The following is a 25819-nucleotide window of genomic DNA, read 5'->3' on the forward strand; positions in this document are numbered from 1 at the left end:
CACATCATCTGCAGATAAATCACAGAGAATCTGGACCTTTACATAATGATGTTATATTCAGCCCTGTAGAAAGTTATATACTTAAAATATACATAAATAACATACTATCAGCAAAGCAATACAAGCAAAGACCTTTGAACTTACATTAGTTTTTTTTTAAATTATTATTATTGTAGAACATAAAACAGGAAACAGATTCACAGAATCTACAAAGATGGCAATTGGAAAATGAAATAAAAACAATAACAACAAAAACCCCACAAAGGACGTGTGTGTTAGATGTGCATGAACATGTTGCATGGTTATGTAGATGGGCATTATGTCATTCTATCAGTCTAAAATGTATGTATATGTATGATAATTACAGTGTTGGTCAAGTTACTTGAAAAAAGTAACCCAAAAAGTAATACTGTTACTTTACTGCTTACTTGTTTTATAAAGTAATTAGTTATTTAGTTACTTTTTAAAAACATGATTTACAAACTGAATAGATCTTTCAGCCCAATTCTACTTGGGGTGGCTGTAGCTCAGGTGGTAGAGCAGGTCATCTACTGATTGGAAGGTTGGTGGTTTGATTCCTGGCTTCCCCAGTCTGCATGCCAAATGTCCTTGGGCAAGATATTAACCCCAAATTGCTCTCCGATGCATCCATCGGAGTATGAATGTGTGTGAATGTTAGCTATAAAAGCACTTAGAAAGATGTGCTTGTCTGAATGGTTGAATGCACAAGTTGTGTAAAGCGCTTTGAGTGCTCAGATGAGTAGAAAAGCGCTATATAAGAACCAGTCCATTTACCATTTACTTTTCCTGCATAATCCATCATATAAAATGTAATCAAATGGAAAAGTCTCTTTTTAAAAATAGTTTTATTAGTTTTAATCTTCTAACTATGCATCAAGCAAACATTAAATGATATGCAACTTTCTCTGACTGGAAGAAATTTGTTTAACCTATTTTCTGCATATTCTAGCACATAAAATAAAATAGATTTTTGTGTTTACACTCAGTCTTTCAAATAAATGCAAGTAAAACACAGCAGAAAATAAATAAAATCGAAGACTCAGCGGTCCTGTAGCTCTATTTTCACCTGTATAGCAGGAGTAGGACAGGCGGATGTTTGCCCTGGTGCAGGTGTGCCGCAGCCGTCAGTGGAAGAATCTGCGAGTTTCTCTGTGAATTTCACATTCCTGTGGCAGCGTACTCGGTGCTTACTCGGAAGTTTAGGGGTTTTTTCGCTGTAAAATGTTTTTGTCACTTTTTACGGAATCAAACTCAAAGTAAGGTCAGTACTTCCATGCTTTAAACGCTGCATGGTCATAGCTGGACTGGCCATGGGGCATTGGGCATACCGGGCATTTGCCCAGTGGGCCGGTTGGGATTTTTTTCTTTTTTTTTTTCGTAACGGTATAAACACTGAAAGATGGTGGATTGGCCGGATGCTGGGAGATGTGTAAAAATAACTCAATTGTTTGGTGGTGGCTATTGCGGAGCTTCCGCAGATTCAGTAACATTAGCAAGTGGTGGAGGCCAACAGGTGAGGCAGGAGGAGGAGAGACCCGAGGCAAGAAGTTATGACCCGCAGTCTTTCTGGGTCAGATATAAACCAAATTTAGGTGTAGTTTACTTTCGTTATGCTGACTTTTTACAGTCAGTTGCAATAACTCGTACTGCGTACTAGCTAGCATGACGGAGTTTCTATACAGCTGGGTGGGTGCTTTGATGTTACTGATAGTGAACTTTATTTTTTCATAAGGTTAATTATTAGAGTTTCCAGCTGTTCCGTAAAAAACAGAATCATCTCGTATTCAGAGAAACTATTACACAAAATATTTTGAAAAGGAACACAGTTTGTCCCGTACTTCAGCTATAATGAAAAAAAGACACAAAGCTGGAGTTTTTCTCTGTCGTTACGCTGCACAGCTGCCTCTTCTCCTCTCATTCTCTCCCCCTCCCTCTCCTGTTGCTACTTCAATCATGAAACTGATCAATGATCAGCTGATCGGCTTTTCTCTCTTGTTTGTTTATCGCCCACTTTGCCCCAGAAAGAAGAAAGCAGCGGATGTCGCGTTAAACAACAGCAGCACGTTTAAGCTTGATAAGCTGTTGTTAGAATTTATTTAATATTAATTTCTAGTATCAGCTGATGTTTGCTGGAGCCACAGCTGTAAAAGCTGCTGGTCATGATATCAGTTTGGATATGTGGTGAGAGGGAAACATGAAGATGAAACCAGGAGATGTCCTTACTGAATCATCACACTGTTACAAAAAACATCTTAAAAAAACGGTAATATTCCGGCAGCTGTGGCGCCAAAATACTACCTTAAAGTAACAGAAAATATCTTTCTCATGAAAATACAGTTAGTTGAGTTTGTTGCGGTAATTTTACATGGGATTCTGCCTTTTCCAAGTGTGTTTAGACATTAAATTAGGAACATTTTAACGTGATCAAACAATGAAATTACCTATAAACAAGGTCAATGAATGTGGCAAAATGAATCATAATACGTAAATGTAGAGAAATATACAGTTAACAGTTGGTTTAAATAATAATGGATTGCATGCCCTGGGACAGACTGACAGAGGCGAGACTGCCATATCGCACCATTGGCCCCTCTGGCCATCACCAGTAGGCGAAGAGTCTTGATCACGGACACAAGTGTCCGAGCCAGGGCTCGAACCGGCAATCTTCTGATCATAAGGCGAACTGCCAACTCTTGAGCCACGATCACCCTAAATAGCAACAATAATAATACTTATGTGATGTAACACAAGCTTATAGGAATCGTGTTATATACTTTTCCATAGCATTACATTTGAATTCAACAGTTCAATCTTTCAAATAACGGACAGATATTTGTGAAATCATGTGAATGTATTTTAACAATCTAAATATGCATATGTAAAGACAGATACATTTAATTATCATGACAATTATGTTTTATTACATTACAGTGATTTAACGTTAATTTACATTTGAAATGTGAAATCACAGTCTATTTACGTAACTTTAATGATATTCTAGAAGAACAGAACATTACTGTAAAATGCAGTAAAATACTTTTATATTAGGATTTTTTCCTACAGTACAGCCATACCCGCGACCTTGTGGTTGTTAGTTCACATTCATTGGCCGATGCTTAGCGTCATGTTATTATGTGTCCCAACATCCAATGGCATGTCACATTGTTTTCATGGCCACACCCTCACCCAGGTGCAGAGGCCTATTTCTGTTCAGGAATGTTGTGAATACTTTGAGATTTATATTAATTGCAATTCCTACCTCTACATTTTTTTTAAATATAAAATTGGCACAGTGTGGCCATGCAATGTTTTATATGTTTTTTTGTAGTTTTTATTCCTATTAATTATATTTTCACTTGTTACCTCTGAATTATTGAATCAGACCTAGTTGACATGAAATTTTCAGCAAAATTATAATTCAAATACTCCTTTAATTATTGATTATTCTCATTAATTTTCGATCATTTTATATATTTTTCCATAGTATTACATTTGAATTTAACAGATCATTCTCTCACATAACAGATACATATTTGTGAAATTATGATACATTTCTGAATGTATTTTTACAACCTAAATATGCATATGTACAAAAAATATATTTAAAAAACAATTAAACTGTGTTTTACTATATTTACAGTGATGTTATGTTATTTTACATTTGACATGTAAAATCACAGTCTACTTATGTAAATTTAATGATATTCTAGAAAGACAGTACAAAACTGTAAAATATACAGTAAGATACTTTGACATTACTATTTTTTGGAACAGTGCAGAGCTGAACAGGTGATGGAGAAACAGGTTTACCTTTTAGGTGACATGGATGAGTTAAAGGGAAGTTATGAACTGTTTCTGAGAGACAAATAACACCAGGACCCTTTTCTATGTAACTGACAGCTGGTAACTGTGCAGGGGCGGGTCTAGCAAAGTTTTGCCAGGGGGCCGGGTAGGGCATTGACAGGGAAAGGGGAGCACAAAGACATACTTTTCTTCCTTATTCTCATTTAAAATGTCTCGCTTTTAACCCTTTAAGACCTACCATAGAACCAAGTCCGCCAGAGCTTATATTATATTTTTACATGCTGTGGAGCCATTTTTGGGAGCATTTCAAGTTGCTATACATCAATACAACCATTACAGCCTAGATTTTAATAATATGTATGAATTAAGTGCATAGTGATTACATGAATTGCAAAAAAGTGCAATAAACTACAAAAAAAATTGAAAATCGTTTTTGTTTTTTTAACATATATTTCTAGTTAGAGAAATTTAAGAGGCTTATCCCTCAAAACTGTAAATACAAAAAAGTTGCACAAAATAGTTTCCCCCCACAGGAAATTTATTTTGAGTGCCTTCATAGTTTTATTTTTGAAATACACCAATTTCTATATACTGCAGGAAAAACGAAAATAAATATTATAATGCAAATTTGCAAAAAAGCAGCATATGCATCAAAATAAACTATTTCCAGCAGTGCAATATGAGTCCTAAGCATCCCAGAAACGACACAGAAAGTCATAAAGTCAAAGATAACTTTTAAAAACACCAGTATAGGCTCATGATGCTATATGGTAAAAAAAAACTACATTTCCGCAAAAATGACGTCACTTCCGGTTTCGGGCAGGTCATGGCGAACGTGCGATAGTTCGCGCTGAAGTCTAATCCAATGTAGGAAGTGTTATCAACAGCTGATCGGATCGGCAAAGCGTGTTTCTGGAATATTATGTTTTTGTTGCTGCAAGTGCTTTTTATGCAGTTCTTGCAAAGCTATATGTGGAAGCAAACTGTGACTGAGGACAAGCTGATGGCATAAGATGTAAGTACAACTCCTCCGGTTTCATATGCAAAAAAAAATTATTGCGCTAGCTCACGTGGTTGCAGAGCTACCGGGATTTAAAAATAGTTACGCAAAACAGAGCGTGCCCGCTCCGACCGGTTTTAAAGGGTTAACAAATAATTATCTGAATCTTATAACAAACGTTTTCATGTGATGTAAAATGTATAGACATTATTCATTATCATTATTGTACATAGTAATTTTTTTTTCAGGGTCCCATCATAATTTTGTCAGACGTAAGTACTGTATATGATGCCAGTATTTTCCCACATTTTCTAGATTCTGTATCAGTACTGTGTGTAAAATGCCATCAAAAAGTCAATTAAGTTTTATTCTTTCTCACCTGTCTTTCTGTCTCCTTTCACTTTTTAAAGGTGTTAAAGGTGTTAGAAAAAATATTTTGCCCTACCATGCTGTTTATTGATGTGGTAAATGAAGAGTTTATGAAAATATCTCTAAATTTGTCATTTATAATTTTTAATATTCGGTAATGATCATGTCTCACCTCTAGTCTTCTCTGTCTGTACTGTTTAGAATACCAGAATAGGGAGGATGGTGTAGGTTTAAGTTTATTAGATACATATATACCAACAAGACAGTGTACATCACTGTCACAACAGCGTTTGTTTTCATTCAAAGGCTTTATGGTTTTTCCTATAATATCTGGTGGGCCGGTCAATAGTCAAAATGCCCGGGCCGATTTTTTGTCCCAGTCCAGCCCTGTGCACAGTCATACTCTCTCCCGCACCCGTTATATTATCTGTTGATCTGCACACAGCTGTTGCCATGAACGTCGCACTCACTTACGTCATTGTCATGAGACACTCTCGCAAAAAAAAACATGGTTTAGTAACGCAACGTGCTTACGGGAAAGTAACAGTAATCTAATTACCTTTTTTGCAATAGTAATCCCTTACTTTACTCGTTACTTGAAAAAAGTAATCGGATTACAGTAACGTGTTACTTGTAACATAATGCGTTACTTGTAACGCGTTACTGCCCATCTCTGGATAATTTTCATTATCATCATCATCATATCTTAAGACTTCTTACTTTTGCTCTGGCTCTCAGTCCATCAAGGTCAAGGAACAGCTTCTGAAAAAAATATACTTCAGGTCTTTGCAATAGCTCAGACTGACAGCACAGCACCTTGGGATATCCTGTCAGATCAAGGTTTGTATAGTTCACCAACAATGGCAATTTTCATCACCTGCTTTTCAAGTTTGGCCTCAAACTGCTCTGTGTCCTTATAAAAAACATTTTAAAAATTAGGTTGGTGGTTTATAGGTTAGACTTTTTCCCAAATGAATCTGTTACGTCCACTGATCTTTTTTCTTCTCTGCTCTTGTTTGTTTGCAGGTTTGTTGTCACACCTGGATGCACAGCTGGAGTCACTTCATCAGTAGAGGAACCTTAATCCTGTGTTAGTAGGAATTCTGTGGTTAGATCTGAAGTCTATCTATAGCTTTGGTTTTCTTCTTTTTAAGTTACGTGTGAAACACTAAAATTGTGAAAATAAATCACTTTAATGCTGAGCCAGGTTTTGTTCAGTGGTTTGAATTAATGGAATGCTAGAATTAGTACATTTTTTGTTGCATCCTGTGCCTCCTAGACCAGAGGGTTGTAACAGAATCCATCATGCAAGATCGAATCCTGGATCGCATTCCTTGTCATAGCCTGAAACAATGACTTCAGACTAGGAACTGGAAGCTTCTGTGTTCCTCCCTACTAAATGCATGCTCCACTGGTTCCAGTACAGGAAACTGGTCTTTAAATTTGCCCTTCTCTTGTAGGTAGAACAAAGTGGACCACCCCCACTCAGGATAGAGGTAAAGATGTGAGGTTTGCCCTCACAAAACTGTGTCACCATATCTGACACAACTGATTCGCCTATCTCACAACTATGCTTCCTCAGTCAGGACTGTAAAATGTCTTTTATGGTTTTTGGTAGATCTCTCATCATCATTACATCATCAGTAATGGACAATTCGCCATCCTGAACATCCTGTTTGTAGAAGGCACACACCTTTTTAAAGATTTTCCTTGAAGTCTTGCAGTGATTGAGGACTTGGCTGATGAAAGCCGTTTCAGACTGCATTTCTTTTTTACTAATTCTTGGCAAGCACATAGAACATTGCCATACATCAAATTCTGGTTCTTGAACATGTTGCTTCTCATATTCTTCTACCTCTTCCTACCATCTAGCGCACACCTTTAGTCCCCACCTAAATAGATAGTGTCACCTTGTGGTGTGGCATGGAATTACAGCACTTTTACCACAGTAAATGATCTGATCATCCCATCCTTCCTCCTTTGATGTCTTGACGTATGCTCAAACATCCAGGTAAGTTCATAATAGTAGTGAAGTAGTGAAGGTTACAAATTATCTTCTTACAGCCTTTAACAGTGGTGTCATTTCTGTGCTGCTAACTCAGTACAGATTTCAATAGAGTTGATCATAATATTTTATTACAGAGATTAGTTGTTAAAGCTACAGAGCTGCAGTGATTTGAATCATATCTCTGCACATGAGTGATTTGTTGCTTCCATAGCAGTAACTTTTCACAGGATGAGGTCAGCAGTCATTAGCTGAATTTTGGTTTTTCTCTCTCTGCTCCCTGCTGAGGTGACAGAGGCAGAGCAGCTGCTGCTTTTCAACTGTTTTCTTTACTATCCATCCATCCATCCATCCATCTTCATCCGCTTTATCCGGGGCTGGGTCGCGGGGGCAGCAGCCTAAGCAGAGAAGCCCAGACCTCCCTCTCCCCAGCCACCTCCTCCAGCTTATCTGGGGGAACACCAAGGCGTTCCCAGGCCAGCCGAGAGATATAATCTCTCCAGCGTGTCCTGGGTCTGCCCCGGGGCCTCCTCCCGGAACACCAACCCCAGGAGGCGCCCAGGAGGCATCCTTGTCAGATGCCCGAACCACCTCAGCTGGCTCCCTTCGATGTGGAGGAGCAGCGGCTCTACTCTGAGCCCCTCCCGGATGGCCGAACTTCTTACCCTATCTCTAAGGGAGAGGCCAGCCACCCTTCAGAGGAAGCTCATTTCCGCCGCTTGTATCCGCGATCTCATTCTTTCGGTCACTACTCACAGCTCGTGGCCATAGGTGAGGGTAGGGACGTAGATTGACCGGTAAATTGAGAGCTTCGCTTTTACACTCAGCTCCCTCTTCACCACGATGGACCGGTGCAGCGTCCGCATCACTGCAGCCGCCACACCAATCCGTCTGTCGATCTCTGGCTCCCTTCTCCCATCACTCGCGAACAAGACCCCGAGGTACTTGAACTCCTCCACTTGAGGCAGGAACTCGTCCCCGACCCGGAGTGGGCACTCCACCTGTGGGAGCCAAGTTAAGATAGTTCATATGTTTTAGTATTTATATTTCGCTGTTGTTAAGCTTGTTTGTGTAATTAATAATTTAAGAAGTAAATGCATGTTTATAGTGGAACTAAAATTATTTTATTGCTGTGTTGGTTTGGTTAGTACCATGAATACATGTGCCTTAAAGACTCGTGTTTATAGTAAAATCCGGGCATCACGGATGTATGCAAATTAGCGCATGCAGTGCGGGAGGGGGGAGAGAGAAAAGGGGTTAACACGGCATAAGCTATACGCGGCAGCGAGGTAGATCAGAGCCACACGGTTTTCCTACCGTAGTAGGTTATTTTGTTGAGGAAAAGTTAAACCTGACCACTCCTGTAAGATGCAAACTGTGGAATAAATTTTTTGTTACATCTTTTCACATCGGAGTCCCGTGGAGTTCTTTCCTCTTCAAACTGACGTACGCGAGTGAAGCACGGGAAAACTGGTCTCGCGGCTTATACATTTTGTAGGAAAACCCGCTCGTTGTGGATTAATTGACGCGACTAAAGAAGGAAAAACCCCAAGCTGCTGCAGCGACAACAAACGTGAGTAAGTGGAGCTAATTCACGAGGAAAAAAGTGCTGAGTCATGGTGGATGCTGAGCTGTGTGGTAGCAAACCTGCATGATTTTTGGATGATAAAATAAGGATTTTGTTGTTGCTATTCGGGAAATTAATAGCATGAACGAAAAAGAAGAAGACACAGTAGCAGAAATGGAAGCTAGGGCAGTGAAAATCACACCAAAAGCTATGGAGGAAAGGCTGCAACGTGTTATCAATTTACGGAAGGCCAAGCTAGCCAAATTAACAGGCACAATGAAACAAGTGCGCCAGCTGATGGAAAATGAATGTGATGCCAGCCTAACAGAAGCAACACAGTTGATGAAGGACTTTAATGAGCAGTTTGGAGAGTTTTGTGGTTTGAACACAAATGTTAAAGAGGTGCTCCAGCAGATGCCGGAGGAGGATTTAACTAAAGACCAGGAAAAATGGTTCGAACCTAAGGCTAATTCCTTTAAGGCTTTTGCTGAGACAGCTTCGGCTTGGATTGACAAGATGGCCATGCGCGCTGTTGAGGCTGAAAAATGCAATGAAGACGTGGATCCATCTGACAGCGTATCTAACGCATCTGTCTCAAAACGCAGTGATAAGGCATTTTCAGAACGTGGCTCCTGCGCTTCGTCATCGGTGTCATCCACACGCATGAAGGCAGAGGTGGAGCGAGCTACCTTATTGATTAAGGCATCATCTCTAAGACAGAAACGCTTGCTGGAGGAAAGGGAGGCTAAGCTCCAAGCTGAAAAGGAGGAGCTAGAAATGCAAACAGCTCTTGCAGCAAATGAGGCAAAGATCAAGATCTTAGCGGAATATGAAAGTCGTGCATCCAAGGCATCCAGTCGCGTATCCACTCGGGATGGAATGAACTCCTACGTGGCATCACATAAGGTTGGAGATTTATTTACTTCACAGCAGTCAAATAGTCCGTCCCCCACGCGAGAAAGACAAGCACAGAAGAAGAACATTCTCCAAAATGCACAGCAAACACACACCGTTACCTCCCAGCCATCGCAGACACCAAGTGCTCTACAGGATGTGGTTGAAGTGCTAACAAAGCAGCAGAAGTTAGCTACATTGCCCCCGCAGAACATTTCTGTGTTTAAAGGGGACCCATTGGAGTATCGGCTGTTCATGCGAGCTTTTGAACATGGTGTGGAGGACAGAACAGAGAGCGACAAGGATCGATTGTACTACATGGAACAGTACACAAGTGGGCAACCACGAGAATTGATACGGAGTTGTCTTCATATGGAACCTACACATGGATATCAAACGGCTAAGAGACTGTTGGAAGAGCACTTTGGAAATGCCTACAAGATATCAGTGGCATACATTCACAAGGCTCTTAACTGGCCAACCATCAAGTCAGATGATGGGGAGGCTCTGCAGGCTTTCGGCCTCTATCTTACTGGATGTCATAATGCAATGATGGACGTGGAGTACATGGAGGAGTTGGACAACACGGCCAACATGCGTGCTATCGTTTCCAAGCTTCCGTACAAGCTGAGAGAAAGGTGGAGAACATTTGCTTGTGGGGTCTTAGACAAGGCAAAACGCAGAGTCAAGTTTGCAGATCTGGCGGAGTTTGTCAATAAGCAGGCCAAAGAAGTTTTGCATCCATTGTTCGGTGATATAAAGGACAGCACCTTAAAGGTCCAAGTTAGAGGGCAAGTGGATGAGAGGTTGCAAAGGAGAAGTGGAAGCAGAAAAGGATTCACCACAGCTACAACTATCACCACTACACAGGACGTACCCTCTAAAGAAAGGAACAAGGTCAGCGGAAATCAGGTGTGTGCTTTTTCTAAACCCTGTCTCTTCTGTCGTGGTGAAGAGCACACCATGGAACAGTGCAAGAGGATGAAGAAGTCACTTCATAAGGAAAAGATTGACTTCATGCGAACTAAAGGACTATGCTTCAGCTGTCTTAAGCAGGGACACATGAGTAGTTCGTGTAAAGAAAAGGCAAGTTGTCAGGTTTGTGCACAACTGCACCCCACAGTGTTACACATGAAGACTAAGCCCAGTGCTACAAGCAAAAGGGCAGCTTCTGAGGTGGAATCATTAGAAAGGGAGGACCAAACGGAGTCAATCGTGAATGGATTTGTTGAAATGGCGGCACCTGCTCACGCTGCAGAGAAAAAAGAGCACATCTTGGCAATAGTTCCAGTCCAAGTGAAACCTAAAAGAGGACAAAAGGTAGCATACACTTATGCTTTTCTGGACCCTGGCAGTACTGCCTGCTTTTGTACTGAAGAGTTAATGCATGAGCTTAACTTGTCTGGCAGGAAGACAAACATTTTGCTGAAAACAATGGGAGAAGAAAAGGTCGTCAGTAGCCACATTGTGTCTGGGTTGGAAATAAGCAGTTTAGACAGTGATGACTTCTTTGAGTTGCCAGAAATGTACAGTCACAGTGACATTCCTGCTTCTGCCGACAATGCTCCTTCTCAAGACTACGTGAACAGGTGGACCTACCTTCAGCAGGTGTCTATACCTAGGATTGAAGCAAAGATTGGACTGCTAATCGGGGCTAATGCACCTAAAGCTGTTGAACCCTGGCAAGTTATAGCCAGTGAGAATGGCGGTCCATATGCTGTGAAGACAAGGCTCGGTTGGACCATCAGCGAACCCCTCCAAGGAAGCAGTTCACAAAAGGCAGCATGCGGACTGATTCAGGTTGCAGCAAACCGAATATCAGTTAGCAAATTGGACGAACTCTGGGACCAGCAGTTTAAAAGTGACTTCCCTGAGCGTGAAAGAAACGAGAAGCAAGAAATGTCAAGAGAGGATTTGCAGTTTCTGGAGATAGCGACAGAGTCAGCTACTATTGTGGATGGACATTACAGCATCGCTTTGCCATTGAGGAACAAGCGCATTAAGATGCCCAACAACCGCAAAGTGGCTGAGCAATGTGCCTTACACCTAAAGCGGAAGTTGGAGAGGAATACTTCATTCCACGCAGAATACTCGGCTTTCATGAGTGACATCATAACCAAAGGTTACGCAGTGAAAGTGCCAGAAAAGGACCTTGGTCGTGACGATGGAAAGGTTTGGTACCTACCGCACCACGGAGTTTACCATCCCAAGAAACACAAGCTTCGAGTGGTCTTTGACTGTGGAGCATCGTACAAAGGCACCACCTTAAATGATCAACTGTTACAAGGACCAGATCTTACCAGTACCCTTCTTGGGGTAATTATCCGATTCAGACAAGAAGAAGTGGTCATCATGGCAGATGTGGAAGCAATGTTCCACCAAGTAAAGGTGCCTGATGAGGATTCTGACCTTCTTCGGTTCCTGTGGTGGACATCTGGTGACATTACTCAGAAAATGGTGGAGTACAAGATGGTGGTTCACATTTTCGGTGCAACTTCGTCACCAAGCTGCGCCAGCTTTGCTCTGCGCAAATGTGCTGAGGACAACCGAGATCCAGCCAACAGCCAAGCGGTTGACACAGTCCTGCACAACTTCTATGTGGACGACTGTTTGAAGGCTGTGAGCTCAGAAGAGGAAGCCATACAGTTATACCACACTCTTAGAGCTGTATGTCAGAGGGGTGGATTCAGGCTCACAAAATGGATAAGCAATAGCAGAGCAGTTCTGTCTGCTATTCCAGAAGAAGAAAGGGCATCAGAGGTTAAAGATCTCGATCTGGATCAGGACACACTTCCCATTGAGAGAGCGCTGGGAGTCCAGTGGTGTATTGAATCTGACAGCTTCAGGTTCAAGATTGTAATGCCGGACAAGGCACCCACTCGGAGGAACCTCCTGTCCACTGTGAGTTCTGTCTATGACCCACTGGGTATCTTGTCACCAGTCACGCTTCAAGCAAAGAAGATTCTGCAAGAGCTTTGCAGGAGAAAGATTGGCTGGGATGTCATCATACCTGCAGACCTAGCTCACCAGTGGCTCAAGTGGAAGACCCAGCTTCATCAGCTAGAGAACATAAGCATTCCAAGATGTTTTAAACCTGTGGGCTTTGGAGAGTCAGTATACAATCAGCTGCAACACTTTGCCGATGCCAGTGAAGAGGGCTACGGTACAGTAAGCTACTTGCTACAGAGGAACAGCCGTAACGAAGTCTACTGCGCATTGGGAAAGGCAAGAGTGGCCCCACTTAAGCCCATTACAGTTCCCCGCATGGAACTTACCGCAGCAACAATGGCAGCACGCATGGACAGGGTTCTGACATCTGAATTGCAGCTTCCACTCCAACCATCTGTATTTTGGTCAGATAGTACCACGGTACTCAAGTATATCAGCAATCAAACAAGTAGATTCCGTACCTTTGTTGCTAACCGTGTGGATGCCATCTTGAAATGCTCCAGTCCAGAGCAATGGAGGTATATCAACACCTCATTGAATCCTGCCGACTTTGCATCAAGGGGGCTCCAAGCAGAGAGCTTCATGCAGTCCCACACATGGTTACAGGGGCCGGACTTTCTCACCAAACCTATGGAAGAGTGGCCAGAAGAGGTGCACCCAGTTGAAGGCCTGACTACAGAGGACCCAGAGGTAAAGGGTAACCTGGTGTGTGCTAGTACAATCGAGGAAGGTGAAGATGTAGTGCTGGAGTTCCTGCAGTACTTCTCATCCTGGTTTAGACTCAAAAGGGCGATGGCATGGATGCTTAAAGTCAAGAGCATTCTGCTGCAACTGTGTCGCGAAAGGAAGGAGTTGAGTGCTGTTAAAACTCACCCTGAAGTCGAGAGGGATATGAAAGGTTTCAAGGACAGCCTGTTTCAAGGGGACACCAACAAGTTAACTGTAGAGAACCTTGCCAAGGCTGAAGAAGCAATCATTCGCTACTGTCAAAGGAAGACATTTCCCAAAGAGATCACCGCACTTTCTAAAGGCCAAGGGGTAAAGAGGACTAGTAGTCTTTTCAAACTGAGTCCAGTACTTGAACAAGGCATCCTCAGGGTCGGAGGGCGACTCAGCAGAGCGGCTCTACCCGAGGAGTCTAAGCGGCCATCAATCCTGAACAAGGATCTTCACGTCACGAAGCTTATCCTCAGAGAAATACATGAGAACTTGGCTCATGGTGGTCGCAATCATGTTATCTCCAAGTTGAGAACAAAATTTTGGGTACCCGGTGCCAACTCTGCAGTACGAAAAATACTCGCTAGGTGTATTGCCTGTCGGCGTGAGCATGGAGTTGCAGGACAGCAGCAAATGGCTGACCTACCCCAAGACAGAGTTCTGCCAGATGAACCTCCATTTACTAACTGCGGAGTGGACTACTTTGGTCCGTTCGAGATCAAACGTGGTCGAAGTACGGTGAAGAGGTATGGAGTCATTTTCACCTGCCTAACTACTCGTGCAATACACTTGGAGGTGGCAGCCTCGCTGGACACAGATTCCTTCATCCATGCTCTCCGTCGCTTCATAGCCAGACGAGGCCAGATAAAGATCCTTCGTTCTGACAATGGAACTAACTTCATTGGTGCAGAGCGTGAACTTAAAAGAGCCATTGCTGAATGGAATGTGTCCAAAATTGAAGACCACCTAAAACAACAAGGCATTCAGTGGACGTTCAACCCTCCCTCAGGACCCCATCACGGCGGGGTCTGGGAGAGATTGATCAAGTCAGTGAAGAAAATCCTGAACGTTACCTTGAGGCTGCAGACACTGGATGAAGAGAGCCTGCATACACTTCTGTGTGAGGCGGAGGCCATTATTAACAGTCGGCCAATAACCAAAGCGTCCAGCGATCCAAATGATCTGGAAGTACTCACTCCCAATCACCTGTTGCTGCTCAGGAATAAACCATCTCTTCCTCCCGGACTGTTCGACAGGCAAGATCTCTACGCAAGAAGAAGATGGAAGCAAGTACAATACATGTCGGAAATATTCTGGAAGCGATGGGCAAGGGAATATTTGCCGCAACTTCAAGAGAGGCAAAGGTGGACCCGTCCATCTCGCAACTTTTTGGTTGGAGACATTGTGCTTATTGTTGACGATACAGCCCCACGCAACTCTTGGATCACAGGGAAAGTAATCCATACCATCTCGGACAAGGCAGGAATGGTGCGGCAGGTTAGGATCAAAACCAAAACGAGTGTACTGGACAGGCCCATTACGAAGATTTGCCTTCTGCAGGAATCGGACTGAAGTGATCAGCTGCAGAGACTGAAGTTTGTGTACTTTGGCTCCACAAGTTTAATTTGGTAATTGTGTAATAGAGTCACAATTAGGGGCCGGTATGTGGGAGCCAAGTTAAGATAGTTCATATGTTTTAGTATTTATATTTCGCTGTTGTTAAGCTTGTTTGTGTAATTAATAATTTAAGAAGTAAATGCATGTTTATAGTGGAACTAAAATTATTTTATTGCTGTGTTGGTTTGGTTAGTACCATGAATACATGTGCCTTAAAGACTCGTGTTTATAGTAAAATCCGGGCATCACGGATGTATGCAAATTAGCGCATGCAGTGCGGGAGGGGGGAGAGAGAAAAGGGGTTAACACGGCATAAGCTATACGCGGCAGCGAGGTAGATCAGAGCCACACGGTTTTCCTACCGTAGTAGGTTATTTTGTTGAGGAAAAGTTAAACCTGACCACTCCTGTAAGATGCAAACTGTGGAATAAATTTTTTGTTACATCTTTTCACATCGGAGTCCCGTGGAGTTCTTTCCTCTTCAAACTGACGTACGCGAGTGAAGCACGGGAAAACTGGTCTCGCGGCTTATACACCACCCTTTTCTTTACTATTCAGTTTTAAAGAAAGTACTGATATGTAAAATCTAATGATATGTAACTGACGTATAGATTGGGCTGCAAATTGCACATTACTTCAAAAAATTATTCATACCCCTTGAACTTTTGCACATTTTATCATATTACAACCACAAAGTTGGATGGATTTTATTTGCATTATATGTGGTATACCAATACAAAGTAGCAAGTAATTGTGAAGTGAATTAAAAATGGTCTTTAGAAACTTTTTGCTTGAAAAGTGTGATGTATTTATTCAGCCCATTTAACTCTGATAACCCTAAATAAAATACAGTGCAACCAATTGTAATGATAACATTTTGAAAATGTTGAGTTACTTCTTTAACACACCACAGTTTATTTTTGGCTCTGTCTCTCACACTGCCTTTACTAGATTACCTCATCTTAATTACATCTCTGTTTAACATGAAGACAGAAACATGTGTGTGAAACAATGTAAAGAGTATCTGCAAGAGATGTCTGAACCCTTACCTACTAATTGGAGGAAACTCATGAAACTAATTCATGAATGGATAAAATGAGAACAATGGTTTGACACCCACAAAGGTTAGCTTCATTTATTTTTAGAATGAGTGAGCACAAAAACATTTGTCAGACATGGGCACAAATATCATAATGTAATAACGTATAAATCATAATCAAGTCTTCAATCTGAACACAAACTAGATACACTTCAAAGATTCTTCATCCTCCAGATGTTCTTCCTGCTGCTCGTTATCTGATGATATCTGGATGTGAGCAGCTCAGCGCAGGTGCTCAGGGGTTTCCAGGAGAGTAATGGGAGTAGGCTGTGAGCCACTTCACGGGGCAATCCCTAAAATCAAACACAATGTGATTCGCAAGCACAGTGGAGTAACACTAACACCACCCACTCACTTTATGTTTGCCAGTAGGGATTTCTCAAACTCCCTTTTCTTTTCTATCGTCCCACTTTCTTTTTTTTTCTTATGACTTAAATATATATTTTATACGTCTTTCCCTTAATACCTGCTCTATCTGTAGGATTTGGGATTGTTTAAGCCTTTCAAGATGGTTTACCGTCTAGTGTCTACCTCTAAGTACTTCATAGTAATTCGTTTTCTCAGTTTTCTCTGCTTGTGCTCTGTACTGTGAAGCAAGTTACAAAGTCTGGCCTGTCTAGGAAAGAAAGCTGTAGAAATGCCAACCATGCAAGTTAACAGACTTATCAACATCACAACTCTATCATTAAGTTGGAAGTGGTGTAGTACATGATGATCTTTAATCTCAAACATCAGCTGCTGTTGAACAGGTTAGATCTGCAGCAAAAGCTGCCAGTATCAATATTAGTTCTGTAATATTGAAAGCCCAGGAAGTTTCCTGGACAATTCCACATTTTGCTTCAAAGTCTAGGAAGTGGTCCAGAAAGACCACTTTCAAAGTCAAAGTGGTCTTCCTGTGTTTATCATCTGGTGTCCCTATTTTTCTGTCTTCATGTCCGATGTGAATGTTCCTGACTCTGTGTCAGTGTGTTTTACTTTCATGTTTGACCTTCATTTCCTGATTATTCGCACTTGTGTGTGTTATGTTTAGCTGTGTCGTTTTCTCCACCTGTCTGCACTTATCTATAAATCCTGACTTTGTGTAGGCAGGCATGTCTTGGGTCTGTGTGATTATTTTGAATTTCTCACTTTTGGGATTTTTTCATTGGTCTTTGCTTTTAACTCAATTAAATGATTGATTTTGATCATGTCTGCTGGAGTCTTGGATTTTGGTCTTATCCTTACAGATCTCAACAGTTAGGACGTTTACTAAAGAATACCTCTTTTTTTTTTTTTATTCCTCAGCAAAGCACAGAACAGAGGTGTGTAGTATAAAGCAAGATTTGGAATTATTCAGTAAATCCAAGGTGGTTTCACTTCTTATATCCACACATCGGTACGGTAACTTGTGTAGTAGACCAAACTTGCGTGATGGAATATCCACTCCTAGGGAAAGTTTGCAGCAGTACTGAATGTTTTCTACTTGTGAATAATATTTCTCAGTGCAAAATATTTGAAATTGGCCTTTTAACCCTTGCCAGATAAAAGGGCAACAAGAATTGCTTTTTTAGGATCACTCGTAATGTTCTAGGACACAGATGAAATCTCCAGACCTGCACTGCAAACTTTCCTATTCTCTTCTCTTATATATGTGTTCACACTTACAGATGATTCATTAATGAAATGGATTTGATTAGCTGCTACTTAGTTTTTTATACGCTGCTTCTGGATTTTGGCTTAGTTTTTTAAATAAATAAATATGTAATATGTGTAATTATATATGTAATATATAATTACATGGTGTAACATGTGTTGTTCATCTGCAGTTGTAATTATCATTTGAAGAACTGCTAATGACCCCCTGATCGTTATTATGTCCTGATGTGTTCAGGCTGTCCTTTCTCTTTACCATGACTCTACACTGTTAAACAATGGGTTGAGTTACAAAGCTGACCACATAGCCTGATTGCTGATGTTGGGGTAAATGAAACAAGATAACAGAAAGTTGTCAAGAGTTTGTTAATTTGCTTCCTATTGTACAGTTCTGCTCTCCTGTGTGTTCGTGTTGAAGATTTTTATACCGCTGATACTTCTGACCCTTCCTCCTTTGGTACTCCATTTCATCTACTGTCCACACAGCTCCCTTTCCTCCCTCCACTCGCACAAAACACTTGTGAAGGCTGAGGTTGTGACGCACTGCATTCTGGAGAGAGGATACAGATACAAGGAAACAGTTCTATCAACATGGAAGCCATGCTATTAAAAACAGTACAGTATAGTGAGATGTTCTGGTTGGCACAGTTTTTTCTTCTATGTTAAACTGTGTCCAAATGTTCATTTTTATTACAATAAAAAGCACTTGTATTCTGTACACAAGTAGGCATCACAATTAATATTTCATCCAAATAGTACAAACCTTCCAGGTGGCAGTATTATGTCTGAAGTAGAAGAACATGGTAGTGAACCAGTTGTAAATCTCATTCAGAGTACGCTGTTTGTCTGGAGACTCCAGGATAGACTGCAACCAGTCACACACATGGAAGGGTAAGCAGTGGCAATATTTGGCAAATTAGTCATAAATAGCTACAGTTTGCAGATAAAACCCGATTCCCACTGTAAACCTTTGAGGAAGACTTACAAAGCCTTGAGCCACCCTTCATTTTATATATATTTGGTAGGAAAATGGGAAATAGGTAAGACATTCAAAGCTCTTCTTTGGATGTTGGCTGCCTTTTGTTTGTGCAAAATATCATTTAAACCTGTCAAAGTGTGTTGCAACTATTGATGCAACTAAATAAATGGAAACAAGCAATGATTTTGTGACAGGCTACAAAGAAAGTGCCTAAAGATACAATTTAAAAGCATGAAACCTTTTTTTCCAAGGTCTTTTGTAAAGTATCTGAATATGAGGGTAAGATGGCGCCGCCATTGCGTGCAATAGGTCGGCAGCCTTATGAATTTCCCCTTGTGGGATTAATAAAGGTGTATCAAATCAAATCAAATGTTGCAGTGACTTGGAAAAAAAAACACACATCCAGAGAGTGTGTATAGAAGTGTATACTTTAGAGCAGGGGTCCCCAATCTCAGTCTACGAGGGCCGGTGTCCCTGCAGGTTTTAGATCTCACCCTGGGTCAACACACCTGAATCACATGATTAGCTCATTACCAGGCCTTTGGAGAACTTCAAGACATGTTGAGAAGGTAATTTATCCATTTAAATAAGCTGTGATGGATCAAGGACACATCTAAAACCTGCAGGGACACCGGCCCTCGTGGACTGAGATTGGGGACCCCTGCTTTAGAGCCTTGAGAAATCAGGGACCAGTTCAGATCAGACCAACTTCACAAATGAAAATAAAACATTAGACAAACTCACCCATCTTATCAAGTATGCATAGGTGTAAGGAGGCCTGATGTTGTTGTATTTGTAACACTCAATACTGGGAACCAAATCTATAAAAGAACAGTGGGTGTTTCTCGTCAGTTTGTCCCATCAAACACACTTCTTTGGATAATGTGCTTTTGAAACATATTTAGAGATAAAACACAACATGCAACAAATATACAGGTACTGCACATTTCAAATGTCAAATGTAATCATTTGTATTAGCTAATAAGCTCTAATAGCATTTTATCTGAAAGAACATATGTTATGGTGAAAACGTAATGTGCATAAAATAGTAAAAAAGTCCATTTGTGTGTGAATCCTAGTGAATTTCACTGTTACCTGGGAGGAGATGATCAGAAGCAGTAGGTCTGTTGCCATGCTGGACCAGCTCTTCCAGATGTTTGGTGGCCCACTGTTGTACTCTGTCTCCACTGGTAACCTGAGGCTGCGGCAGGAACAGAGGAAGGCTGTATTGCCACTCAGAAGCTGCCTTCTGCATATAATGATGAAGGTGGATGTGAACAGACACAGCCATTTAAATTCTCTCCAGAAGAAAAATAAAGCAATATTTCAAGGAAATTCTTATTTTTACTGTCTTAGCATGTAGACATACCGAGTCAGAGTATTTGTCCTCTGAGAGATGAAGTTGCATTGCAATGAGTTTCTGTTTTTCCAGAATGAGCTGAAAAAAGAGAATTCCCATAAATCACTGGATTACTCCTATTTTTAGGAGTCTGGATAACCAGGTTCATGTGTCTACTCTTCATTGCTTCCGTGTTAAAATGCTTCTTCTCAGATTTATTTAGACTGATCTCGTAGTAACATAGTAAAATATAGAACATAACAGAAGACTTCACTATCAGAATGCTGGCTCACTTATGGTTCTAGAAGTTTCTAAAAGCAGAATGGGATGCAGAGCCCTCAGTTATCTAGCTAAAACTTCAACTTTAACTAAAACGTTCCTTTTAAGCTTATAGCTACTGCGAGATTGAGTAGGTTTGAAAGAAAAAGAAACTTGTATCTATTTTTGGACATATTTACACATGAGCATTCATACAGCATAGTGCTGCTGTAGCTTTGTTTCTCTGGGTTCTACCTGACTTTCCATATACTGAACAATATCCTGCTGGACCCTCCATTGAGCAATACTTCTGTCACCATGTCCGTGTTCAGAATGAAGATGCCTAAAAGACAAATTGTCACAGGGTATATTCAGGGTTAATACAGGGTTTAAAAATATCCAGAGCTTCCTGCCCTTTGTAAAAAGGCCTCAAAATCTAATAATTGGTTGTGTAAAGACAAAGAAATAAAACTAGACTTTTGAAAACACAAACTACGTGAAACCAAATTTATTGTAAATAAATTTCTATAAATTTCTATAAATATAAATTTAGAAGATTGAAATCGTCTCCAGACCTTTAGTCCGACTCCTTTTTAAAACAATGCAAATATCCAGTAGAATATCCTGGAAAATAAAACCCACACGGTCCACAGTGGGCAACTCACTGTAGGGCCCCAGTACTGGCATGACATTTCAGGCCCAATGACCCCACCATGGGCAGCCCCTGGTGTGGGCTGCCAACACTGAGCACATAGGGGCCTGTTGTGGGGCCCATGCAGACCTGCAGTGAGCCCACAGTATGCCAATGCCAATCAATGAATAAATCATTGACTGTTGTTGTGAATGGGTGCTATATAAGTTGAACTGAACTGAAATGGATTGAATTAATAAATGCTACTGGTTTTGTTGTGTCCAGAAATGAGGAAATAGCCTTTTCCAACCCTGCCACGCCACACACACAAAAAAAATGTATTCATTGAATTAATGCACAGTTCTTACTTCAAGAAACTAGAGAAGTCTTCAAATACTGCTTCACAGCCAGGCCATCGGCAGAGCCCACTCATGAGCAGAACACTGGTCCCCTGTGGGATGCTGGAGGGAACAGAAATGTTTCAGTGATGTGAGTGTGACAGTCAAGACTGTAAAAACATAACGCACCAAAACCAAGACTTACAAACCATTTTCTGCCAATCTGAGTTTTGATATGAAAAGTTTTCTAACCCGTATATTCAGGATTTATGCATTGCAATGCTATGTGTTGCATAAAATATGCTAACTGCAATATGCAGATACAAAGGACTGTTGTTTTCGGAGCAGGGTATGAGCCATTTTTTTCTTAAGCTGTCCTATAGGTAAAGAAATATGAGACAGAAATAAAAGTGAGAACTCAAAAATGATAGCTATAAACCGATGTCTTAATATGAGGTTCAAAAAATAATTCTTGTGGACCAACTTGTTCCAAGTACTAGCAAGGGTTAGGTATCAGCATAGCCAGCTGACAGGGTGTGATGAGCAATTAGAGACAACTATTTTACTAACAAGTATATGAACCAAATTTTAAATGAAAAAAAAAATTATCGTTATTAAAGCCCTGACTTTGGTGATCACCAAAAATATATATAATTAAGTTGTTTACCAGTTTGAAAGATTCTGTGTCAGAATCACAAGTCATTTAAGAAATGGACACTGAAAACCTACAAAAATGAACACTTTATTCTTTATTCATGAACATCCAGGGATGATTTGGTTTTTTACTTTTTCAATCTACTCTTTCAACTGTCCTAAAATGCTGTGAATATTTTAAAAATCACAAACTTTGTAGCCAGGGACATAAAGATCGGCCATATCTATTGGAACTGAAAACAAAATAATATAAATTAGAATCATGATTATTGAAAAAATAGCTGTTACATAATGAGATTTAAAGACCAGGCTCCACCCACTAAAATTAGATACAAATTTACAACAACTCTTATGCTACATCTAAAACATGAAATATAATGTCAGTCACAAGAGATCACATGTTTGTCTTGGCTTAATATGAACCACCAGCTCAACTTACCCCCAGTCTTTGGGCTCATTTTCACCACAGCCAAGTGCTCATTTTAGTGAACCAAAAGTCTATTTTTTTTTAGTGTGCTGGCTTTTCATCAACATACACTACCAGTCAGAAGTTTTAGAACACCCCAATTTTTGAGTTTTTATTGAAAATAATGCAGTTTAATGTCTCATTGCACTCTGAAATGAAAACATAGTACAAAAAAGCAATTACAGCCGAAATCAATTTATAGACCAAAATGTATTCTAAACTTTTGACTCATCAAGGTAGCACCTGATATAACAGCTGAACACAGCCTTGGCATTCTTTCTACAATAGAAATCGAATATTCTCCTATATCTGTAGCAGAAGTTCCCATAAATGTGGACCTTGTAGGTTGCTTTCCTTTCACTCTTCTGTCCAGTTCCTCCAAAACCAGCTCGATGGGGTTTAAGTCTGGAGACTGTGCTGGACACTCCATGTTTTCAAGCTCACCATCTTGTTCTTTGTTCCTGAGGTAGTTCTGGCATAGTTTGGACTTATGTTTTGGTCATTATCTTGCTGTAGGATGAATCCCTGACCAACTAGGTACATACCAGTTGTCCTGCATGGTGCTGCACAATGCTGTGGGTTTGGATCAGGGAGCCTCTCATTCTGTACGAGTCACTGATCCACTGGATCCAGTAAAACAGCCCCAGACCATCATCTCACTGTGGACCCATCCCTTTGCCTACTCAACGGTGTACAAAGATCCTGTGTGATGAACCAAAGATTTCAAATGTTGATCCATCAGTCCATAATACCTTCTTCCAGTCTTTAGTAGTCCAATGGTGATTCATGGCCCAGCCAAGCCTCTTTGTCTTATTCTGACGTCTGGCTTTCTTGCTGCAACTCGTCCTGTCAAACCTGCAGCTCAAAGTCTTCTCTTCACAGTTGAAACTGAGACTTTCTTACTACGACCACTATTAAGCTGTGCATGAAGCTGTTGTCCTGTCAGCTGCCTATCACACAGCTGTTAACTTTCAGCTTGTGTGATTAACTTGATGAGAGTTCTCTCTTAAAAATAGAGAACTCTCAGTTCTCTCTGTTAACTTGTCCTCTGATTCAGTCGTGTCTTTCGGTCTGCAGACCTCTTCCTGTCAAAGTTTCTGAGCCTTTGGATGTTGAAGGAAACTGTACTCACTGACACCTTGACTTTGCAGTTTCTCTGTAGGACAGGCCGACATTTATAAGTGTTATGATGGTCTGTGTCTCTTCCATTGTTAATCACCTTTTTCTCACCATTTTTGTAGCATCACACTACTTTCTGCAGTACAACACTGTTCAACTGATGCTGACCAACACTTCTTTTATGCAGACAGAGGGGGTTGGAAGTAATCCAGAAAAGCTGGAACACCTGTAGGAATTAGTAGCACCAGCTTTCAAGGCTTGATCAAGCTCCATTTTTGCAGAAGAGCTTTAAATTGTTAATACATTTTGTGTTCCCTGAAAAAGACCTTTTGCATAATTCAGATGTTAATTTTTCAGTTTAGGGTAACCTTACTTTTTTTCTTTTTTCTTTTTTTTTTTTTTACCTCTGGCAGTTCAAAAGCTTTGTATCATTTCAAACTATTCATTGTACTTGAATGACTTGAACTACAACAAATAACTGGAAAAATTCGGGTGTTCTAAAACCTTTGAGGGGTAGTGTATGTGATTTTGATTTTATGATGTAAAATCATGCTACAACAGCTGCCGTAGGCTCCTGCTCCCTGTGACCAATAAACTGGATAAGCAGAAGAAGATGGATGGATAACAACAACTGTGCATGGTTGCTGTGCAAGTGGTACCCCACTCACTCTCAGACCTGGGGTATGAGATACTGTTGATTTGTCAAATAATGGGACAATTCCACAGCTTCTACAACCACCTTTAGCAGTAGTAACTTGCAGTAACTGAGTAATTGTTTTCTGTACGACTTCAACAGTCTCTCACATTATTATAGAAAATGGAGCTTATTCCCATTTTTATTTATCTATGAACCCAGAATCAGTTAGTTAAACAATAGTTAAGTCGTAAAGACTCTTTTTCTCCAATCGATCTTTCTGAGTTAACTTCAATAATTACTTCCTCCAAACCATCAACGTGTCGTTTAGACCCCATTCCTACAAAACTGCTCAAAGAAGTCCTGCCATTGATTAATTCTTCGATCTTATATATGATCAACCTATCTCTAATAATCGGCTATGTACCACAGGCCTTCAAGGTGGCTGCAGTTAAACCTTTACTCAAAAAGCCATCTCTAGACCCAGCAGTCTTAGCTAATTATAGGCCAATCTCCAACCTTCCTTTCATATCAAAAATCCTTGAAAGAGTAGTTGTCAAACAGCTAACAGATCATCTGCAGAGGAATGGTTTATTTGAAGAGTTTCAGTCAGGTTTCAGAGTTCATCACAGCACAGAAACAGCTTTAGTGAAGGTTACAAATGATCTTCTTATGGCCTCTGACAGTGGACTCATCTCTGTGCTTGTCCTTCTTGACCTTAGTGCAGCATTCGATACTGTTGACCATAATATCCTATTAGAGCGATTAGAACATGCTGTAGGTATTACAGGTATTGCACTGCAGTGGTTTGTATCATATCTATCTAATAGACTCCAATTTGTGCATGTAAATGGAGAGTCCTCTTCACACACTGAGGTTAATTATGGAGTTCCACAGGGTTCAGTGCTAGGACCAATTCTGTTTACATTATACATGCTTCCCCTAGGCAGCATCATTAGAAGACATAGCATACATTTTCACTGCTATGCAGATGACACCCAGCTCTATCTGTCCATGAAGCCAGATAACACACACCAATTAGTTAAACTGCAGGAATGTCTTAAAGACATAAAGACTTGGATGGCTACTAACTTTCTGCTTCTTAACTCAGATAAAACTGAGGTCATTGTACTCGGCGCTGAAAAGCTTAGAAATATGGTATCTAACCAGATTCTTACTCTGGATGGCATTACCTTGGCCTCCAGTAACACTGTGAGGAACCTTGGAGTCATTTTTGACCAGGATATGTCCTTCAACGCACATATTAAACAAATATGTAAGACTGCGTTCTTCCATTTGCGCAACATCTCTAAAATTAGAAATATCCTGTCTCAGAGTGACGCTGAAAAACTAGTTCATGCATTTATTACTTCCAGGCTGGACTACTGCAATTCATTATTATCAGGATGTCCAAAAAACTCACTGAAAAGCCTTCAGTTAATCCAAAATGCTGCAGCAAGAGTACTGACAGGGACTAGAAAGAGAGAGCATATTTCTCCTGTTTTGGCTTCCCTTCATTGGCTTCCTGTTAAATCCAGAATTGAATTCAAAATCCTGATCCTCACATACAAGGTCTTAAATAATCAGGCCCCATCTTATCTTAATGACCTTGTAGTACCATATCACCCTATTAGAGCACCGCTCTGCAGGCCTACTTGTTGTTCCTAGAGTATTTAAAAGTAGAATGGGAGGCAGAGCCTTCAGTTTTCAGGCCCCTCTTCTGTGGA

The 25819-nt window shown here is 40.7% G+C and overlaps 1 protein-coding gene across 1 annotated transcript in view; it reads right to left on the reverse strand.

Moving 5' to 3' along the window:
• Nucleotides 1–15462: 15462 nt before the first annotated feature.
• foxp3b (forkhead box P3b) overlaps nucleotides 15463–25819 on the reverse strand; it is a 28479-nt gene continuing 18122 nt past the window's right edge. The window contains exons 7-14 of the mRNA XM_085145102.1: nucleotides 21250–21342; nucleotides 20506–20593; nucleotides 20023–20091; nucleotides 19749–19902; nucleotides 19398–19474; nucleotides 18438–18539; nucleotides 18103–18224; nucleotides 15463–16335 (exon numbers count right to left, since the gene is read on the reverse strand). Coding sequence (XP_085001228.1) covers nucleotides 16278–16335; nucleotides 18103–18224; nucleotides 18438–18539; nucleotides 19398–19474; nucleotides 19749–19902; nucleotides 20023–20091; nucleotides 20506–20593; nucleotides 21250–21342 — 763 coding nt within the window. The 3' untranslated portion in view covers nucleotides 15463–16277. The remainder of the gene's footprint in view (nucleotides 16336–18102; nucleotides 18225–18437; nucleotides 18540–19397; nucleotides 19475–19748; nucleotides 19903–20022; nucleotides 20092–20505; nucleotides 20594–21249; nucleotides 21343–25819) is intronic.

The sequence above is a fragment of the Neolamprologus multifasciatus genome, chromosome 20 (genome assembly GCF_963576455.1).
Source record: "Neolamprologus multifasciatus chromosome 20, fNeoMul1.2, whole genome shotgun sequence".
In the NCBI taxonomy this organism is placed as follows: domain Eukaryota; kingdom Metazoa; phylum Chordata; class Actinopteri; order Cichliformes; family Cichlidae; genus Neolamprologus; species Neolamprologus multifasciatus.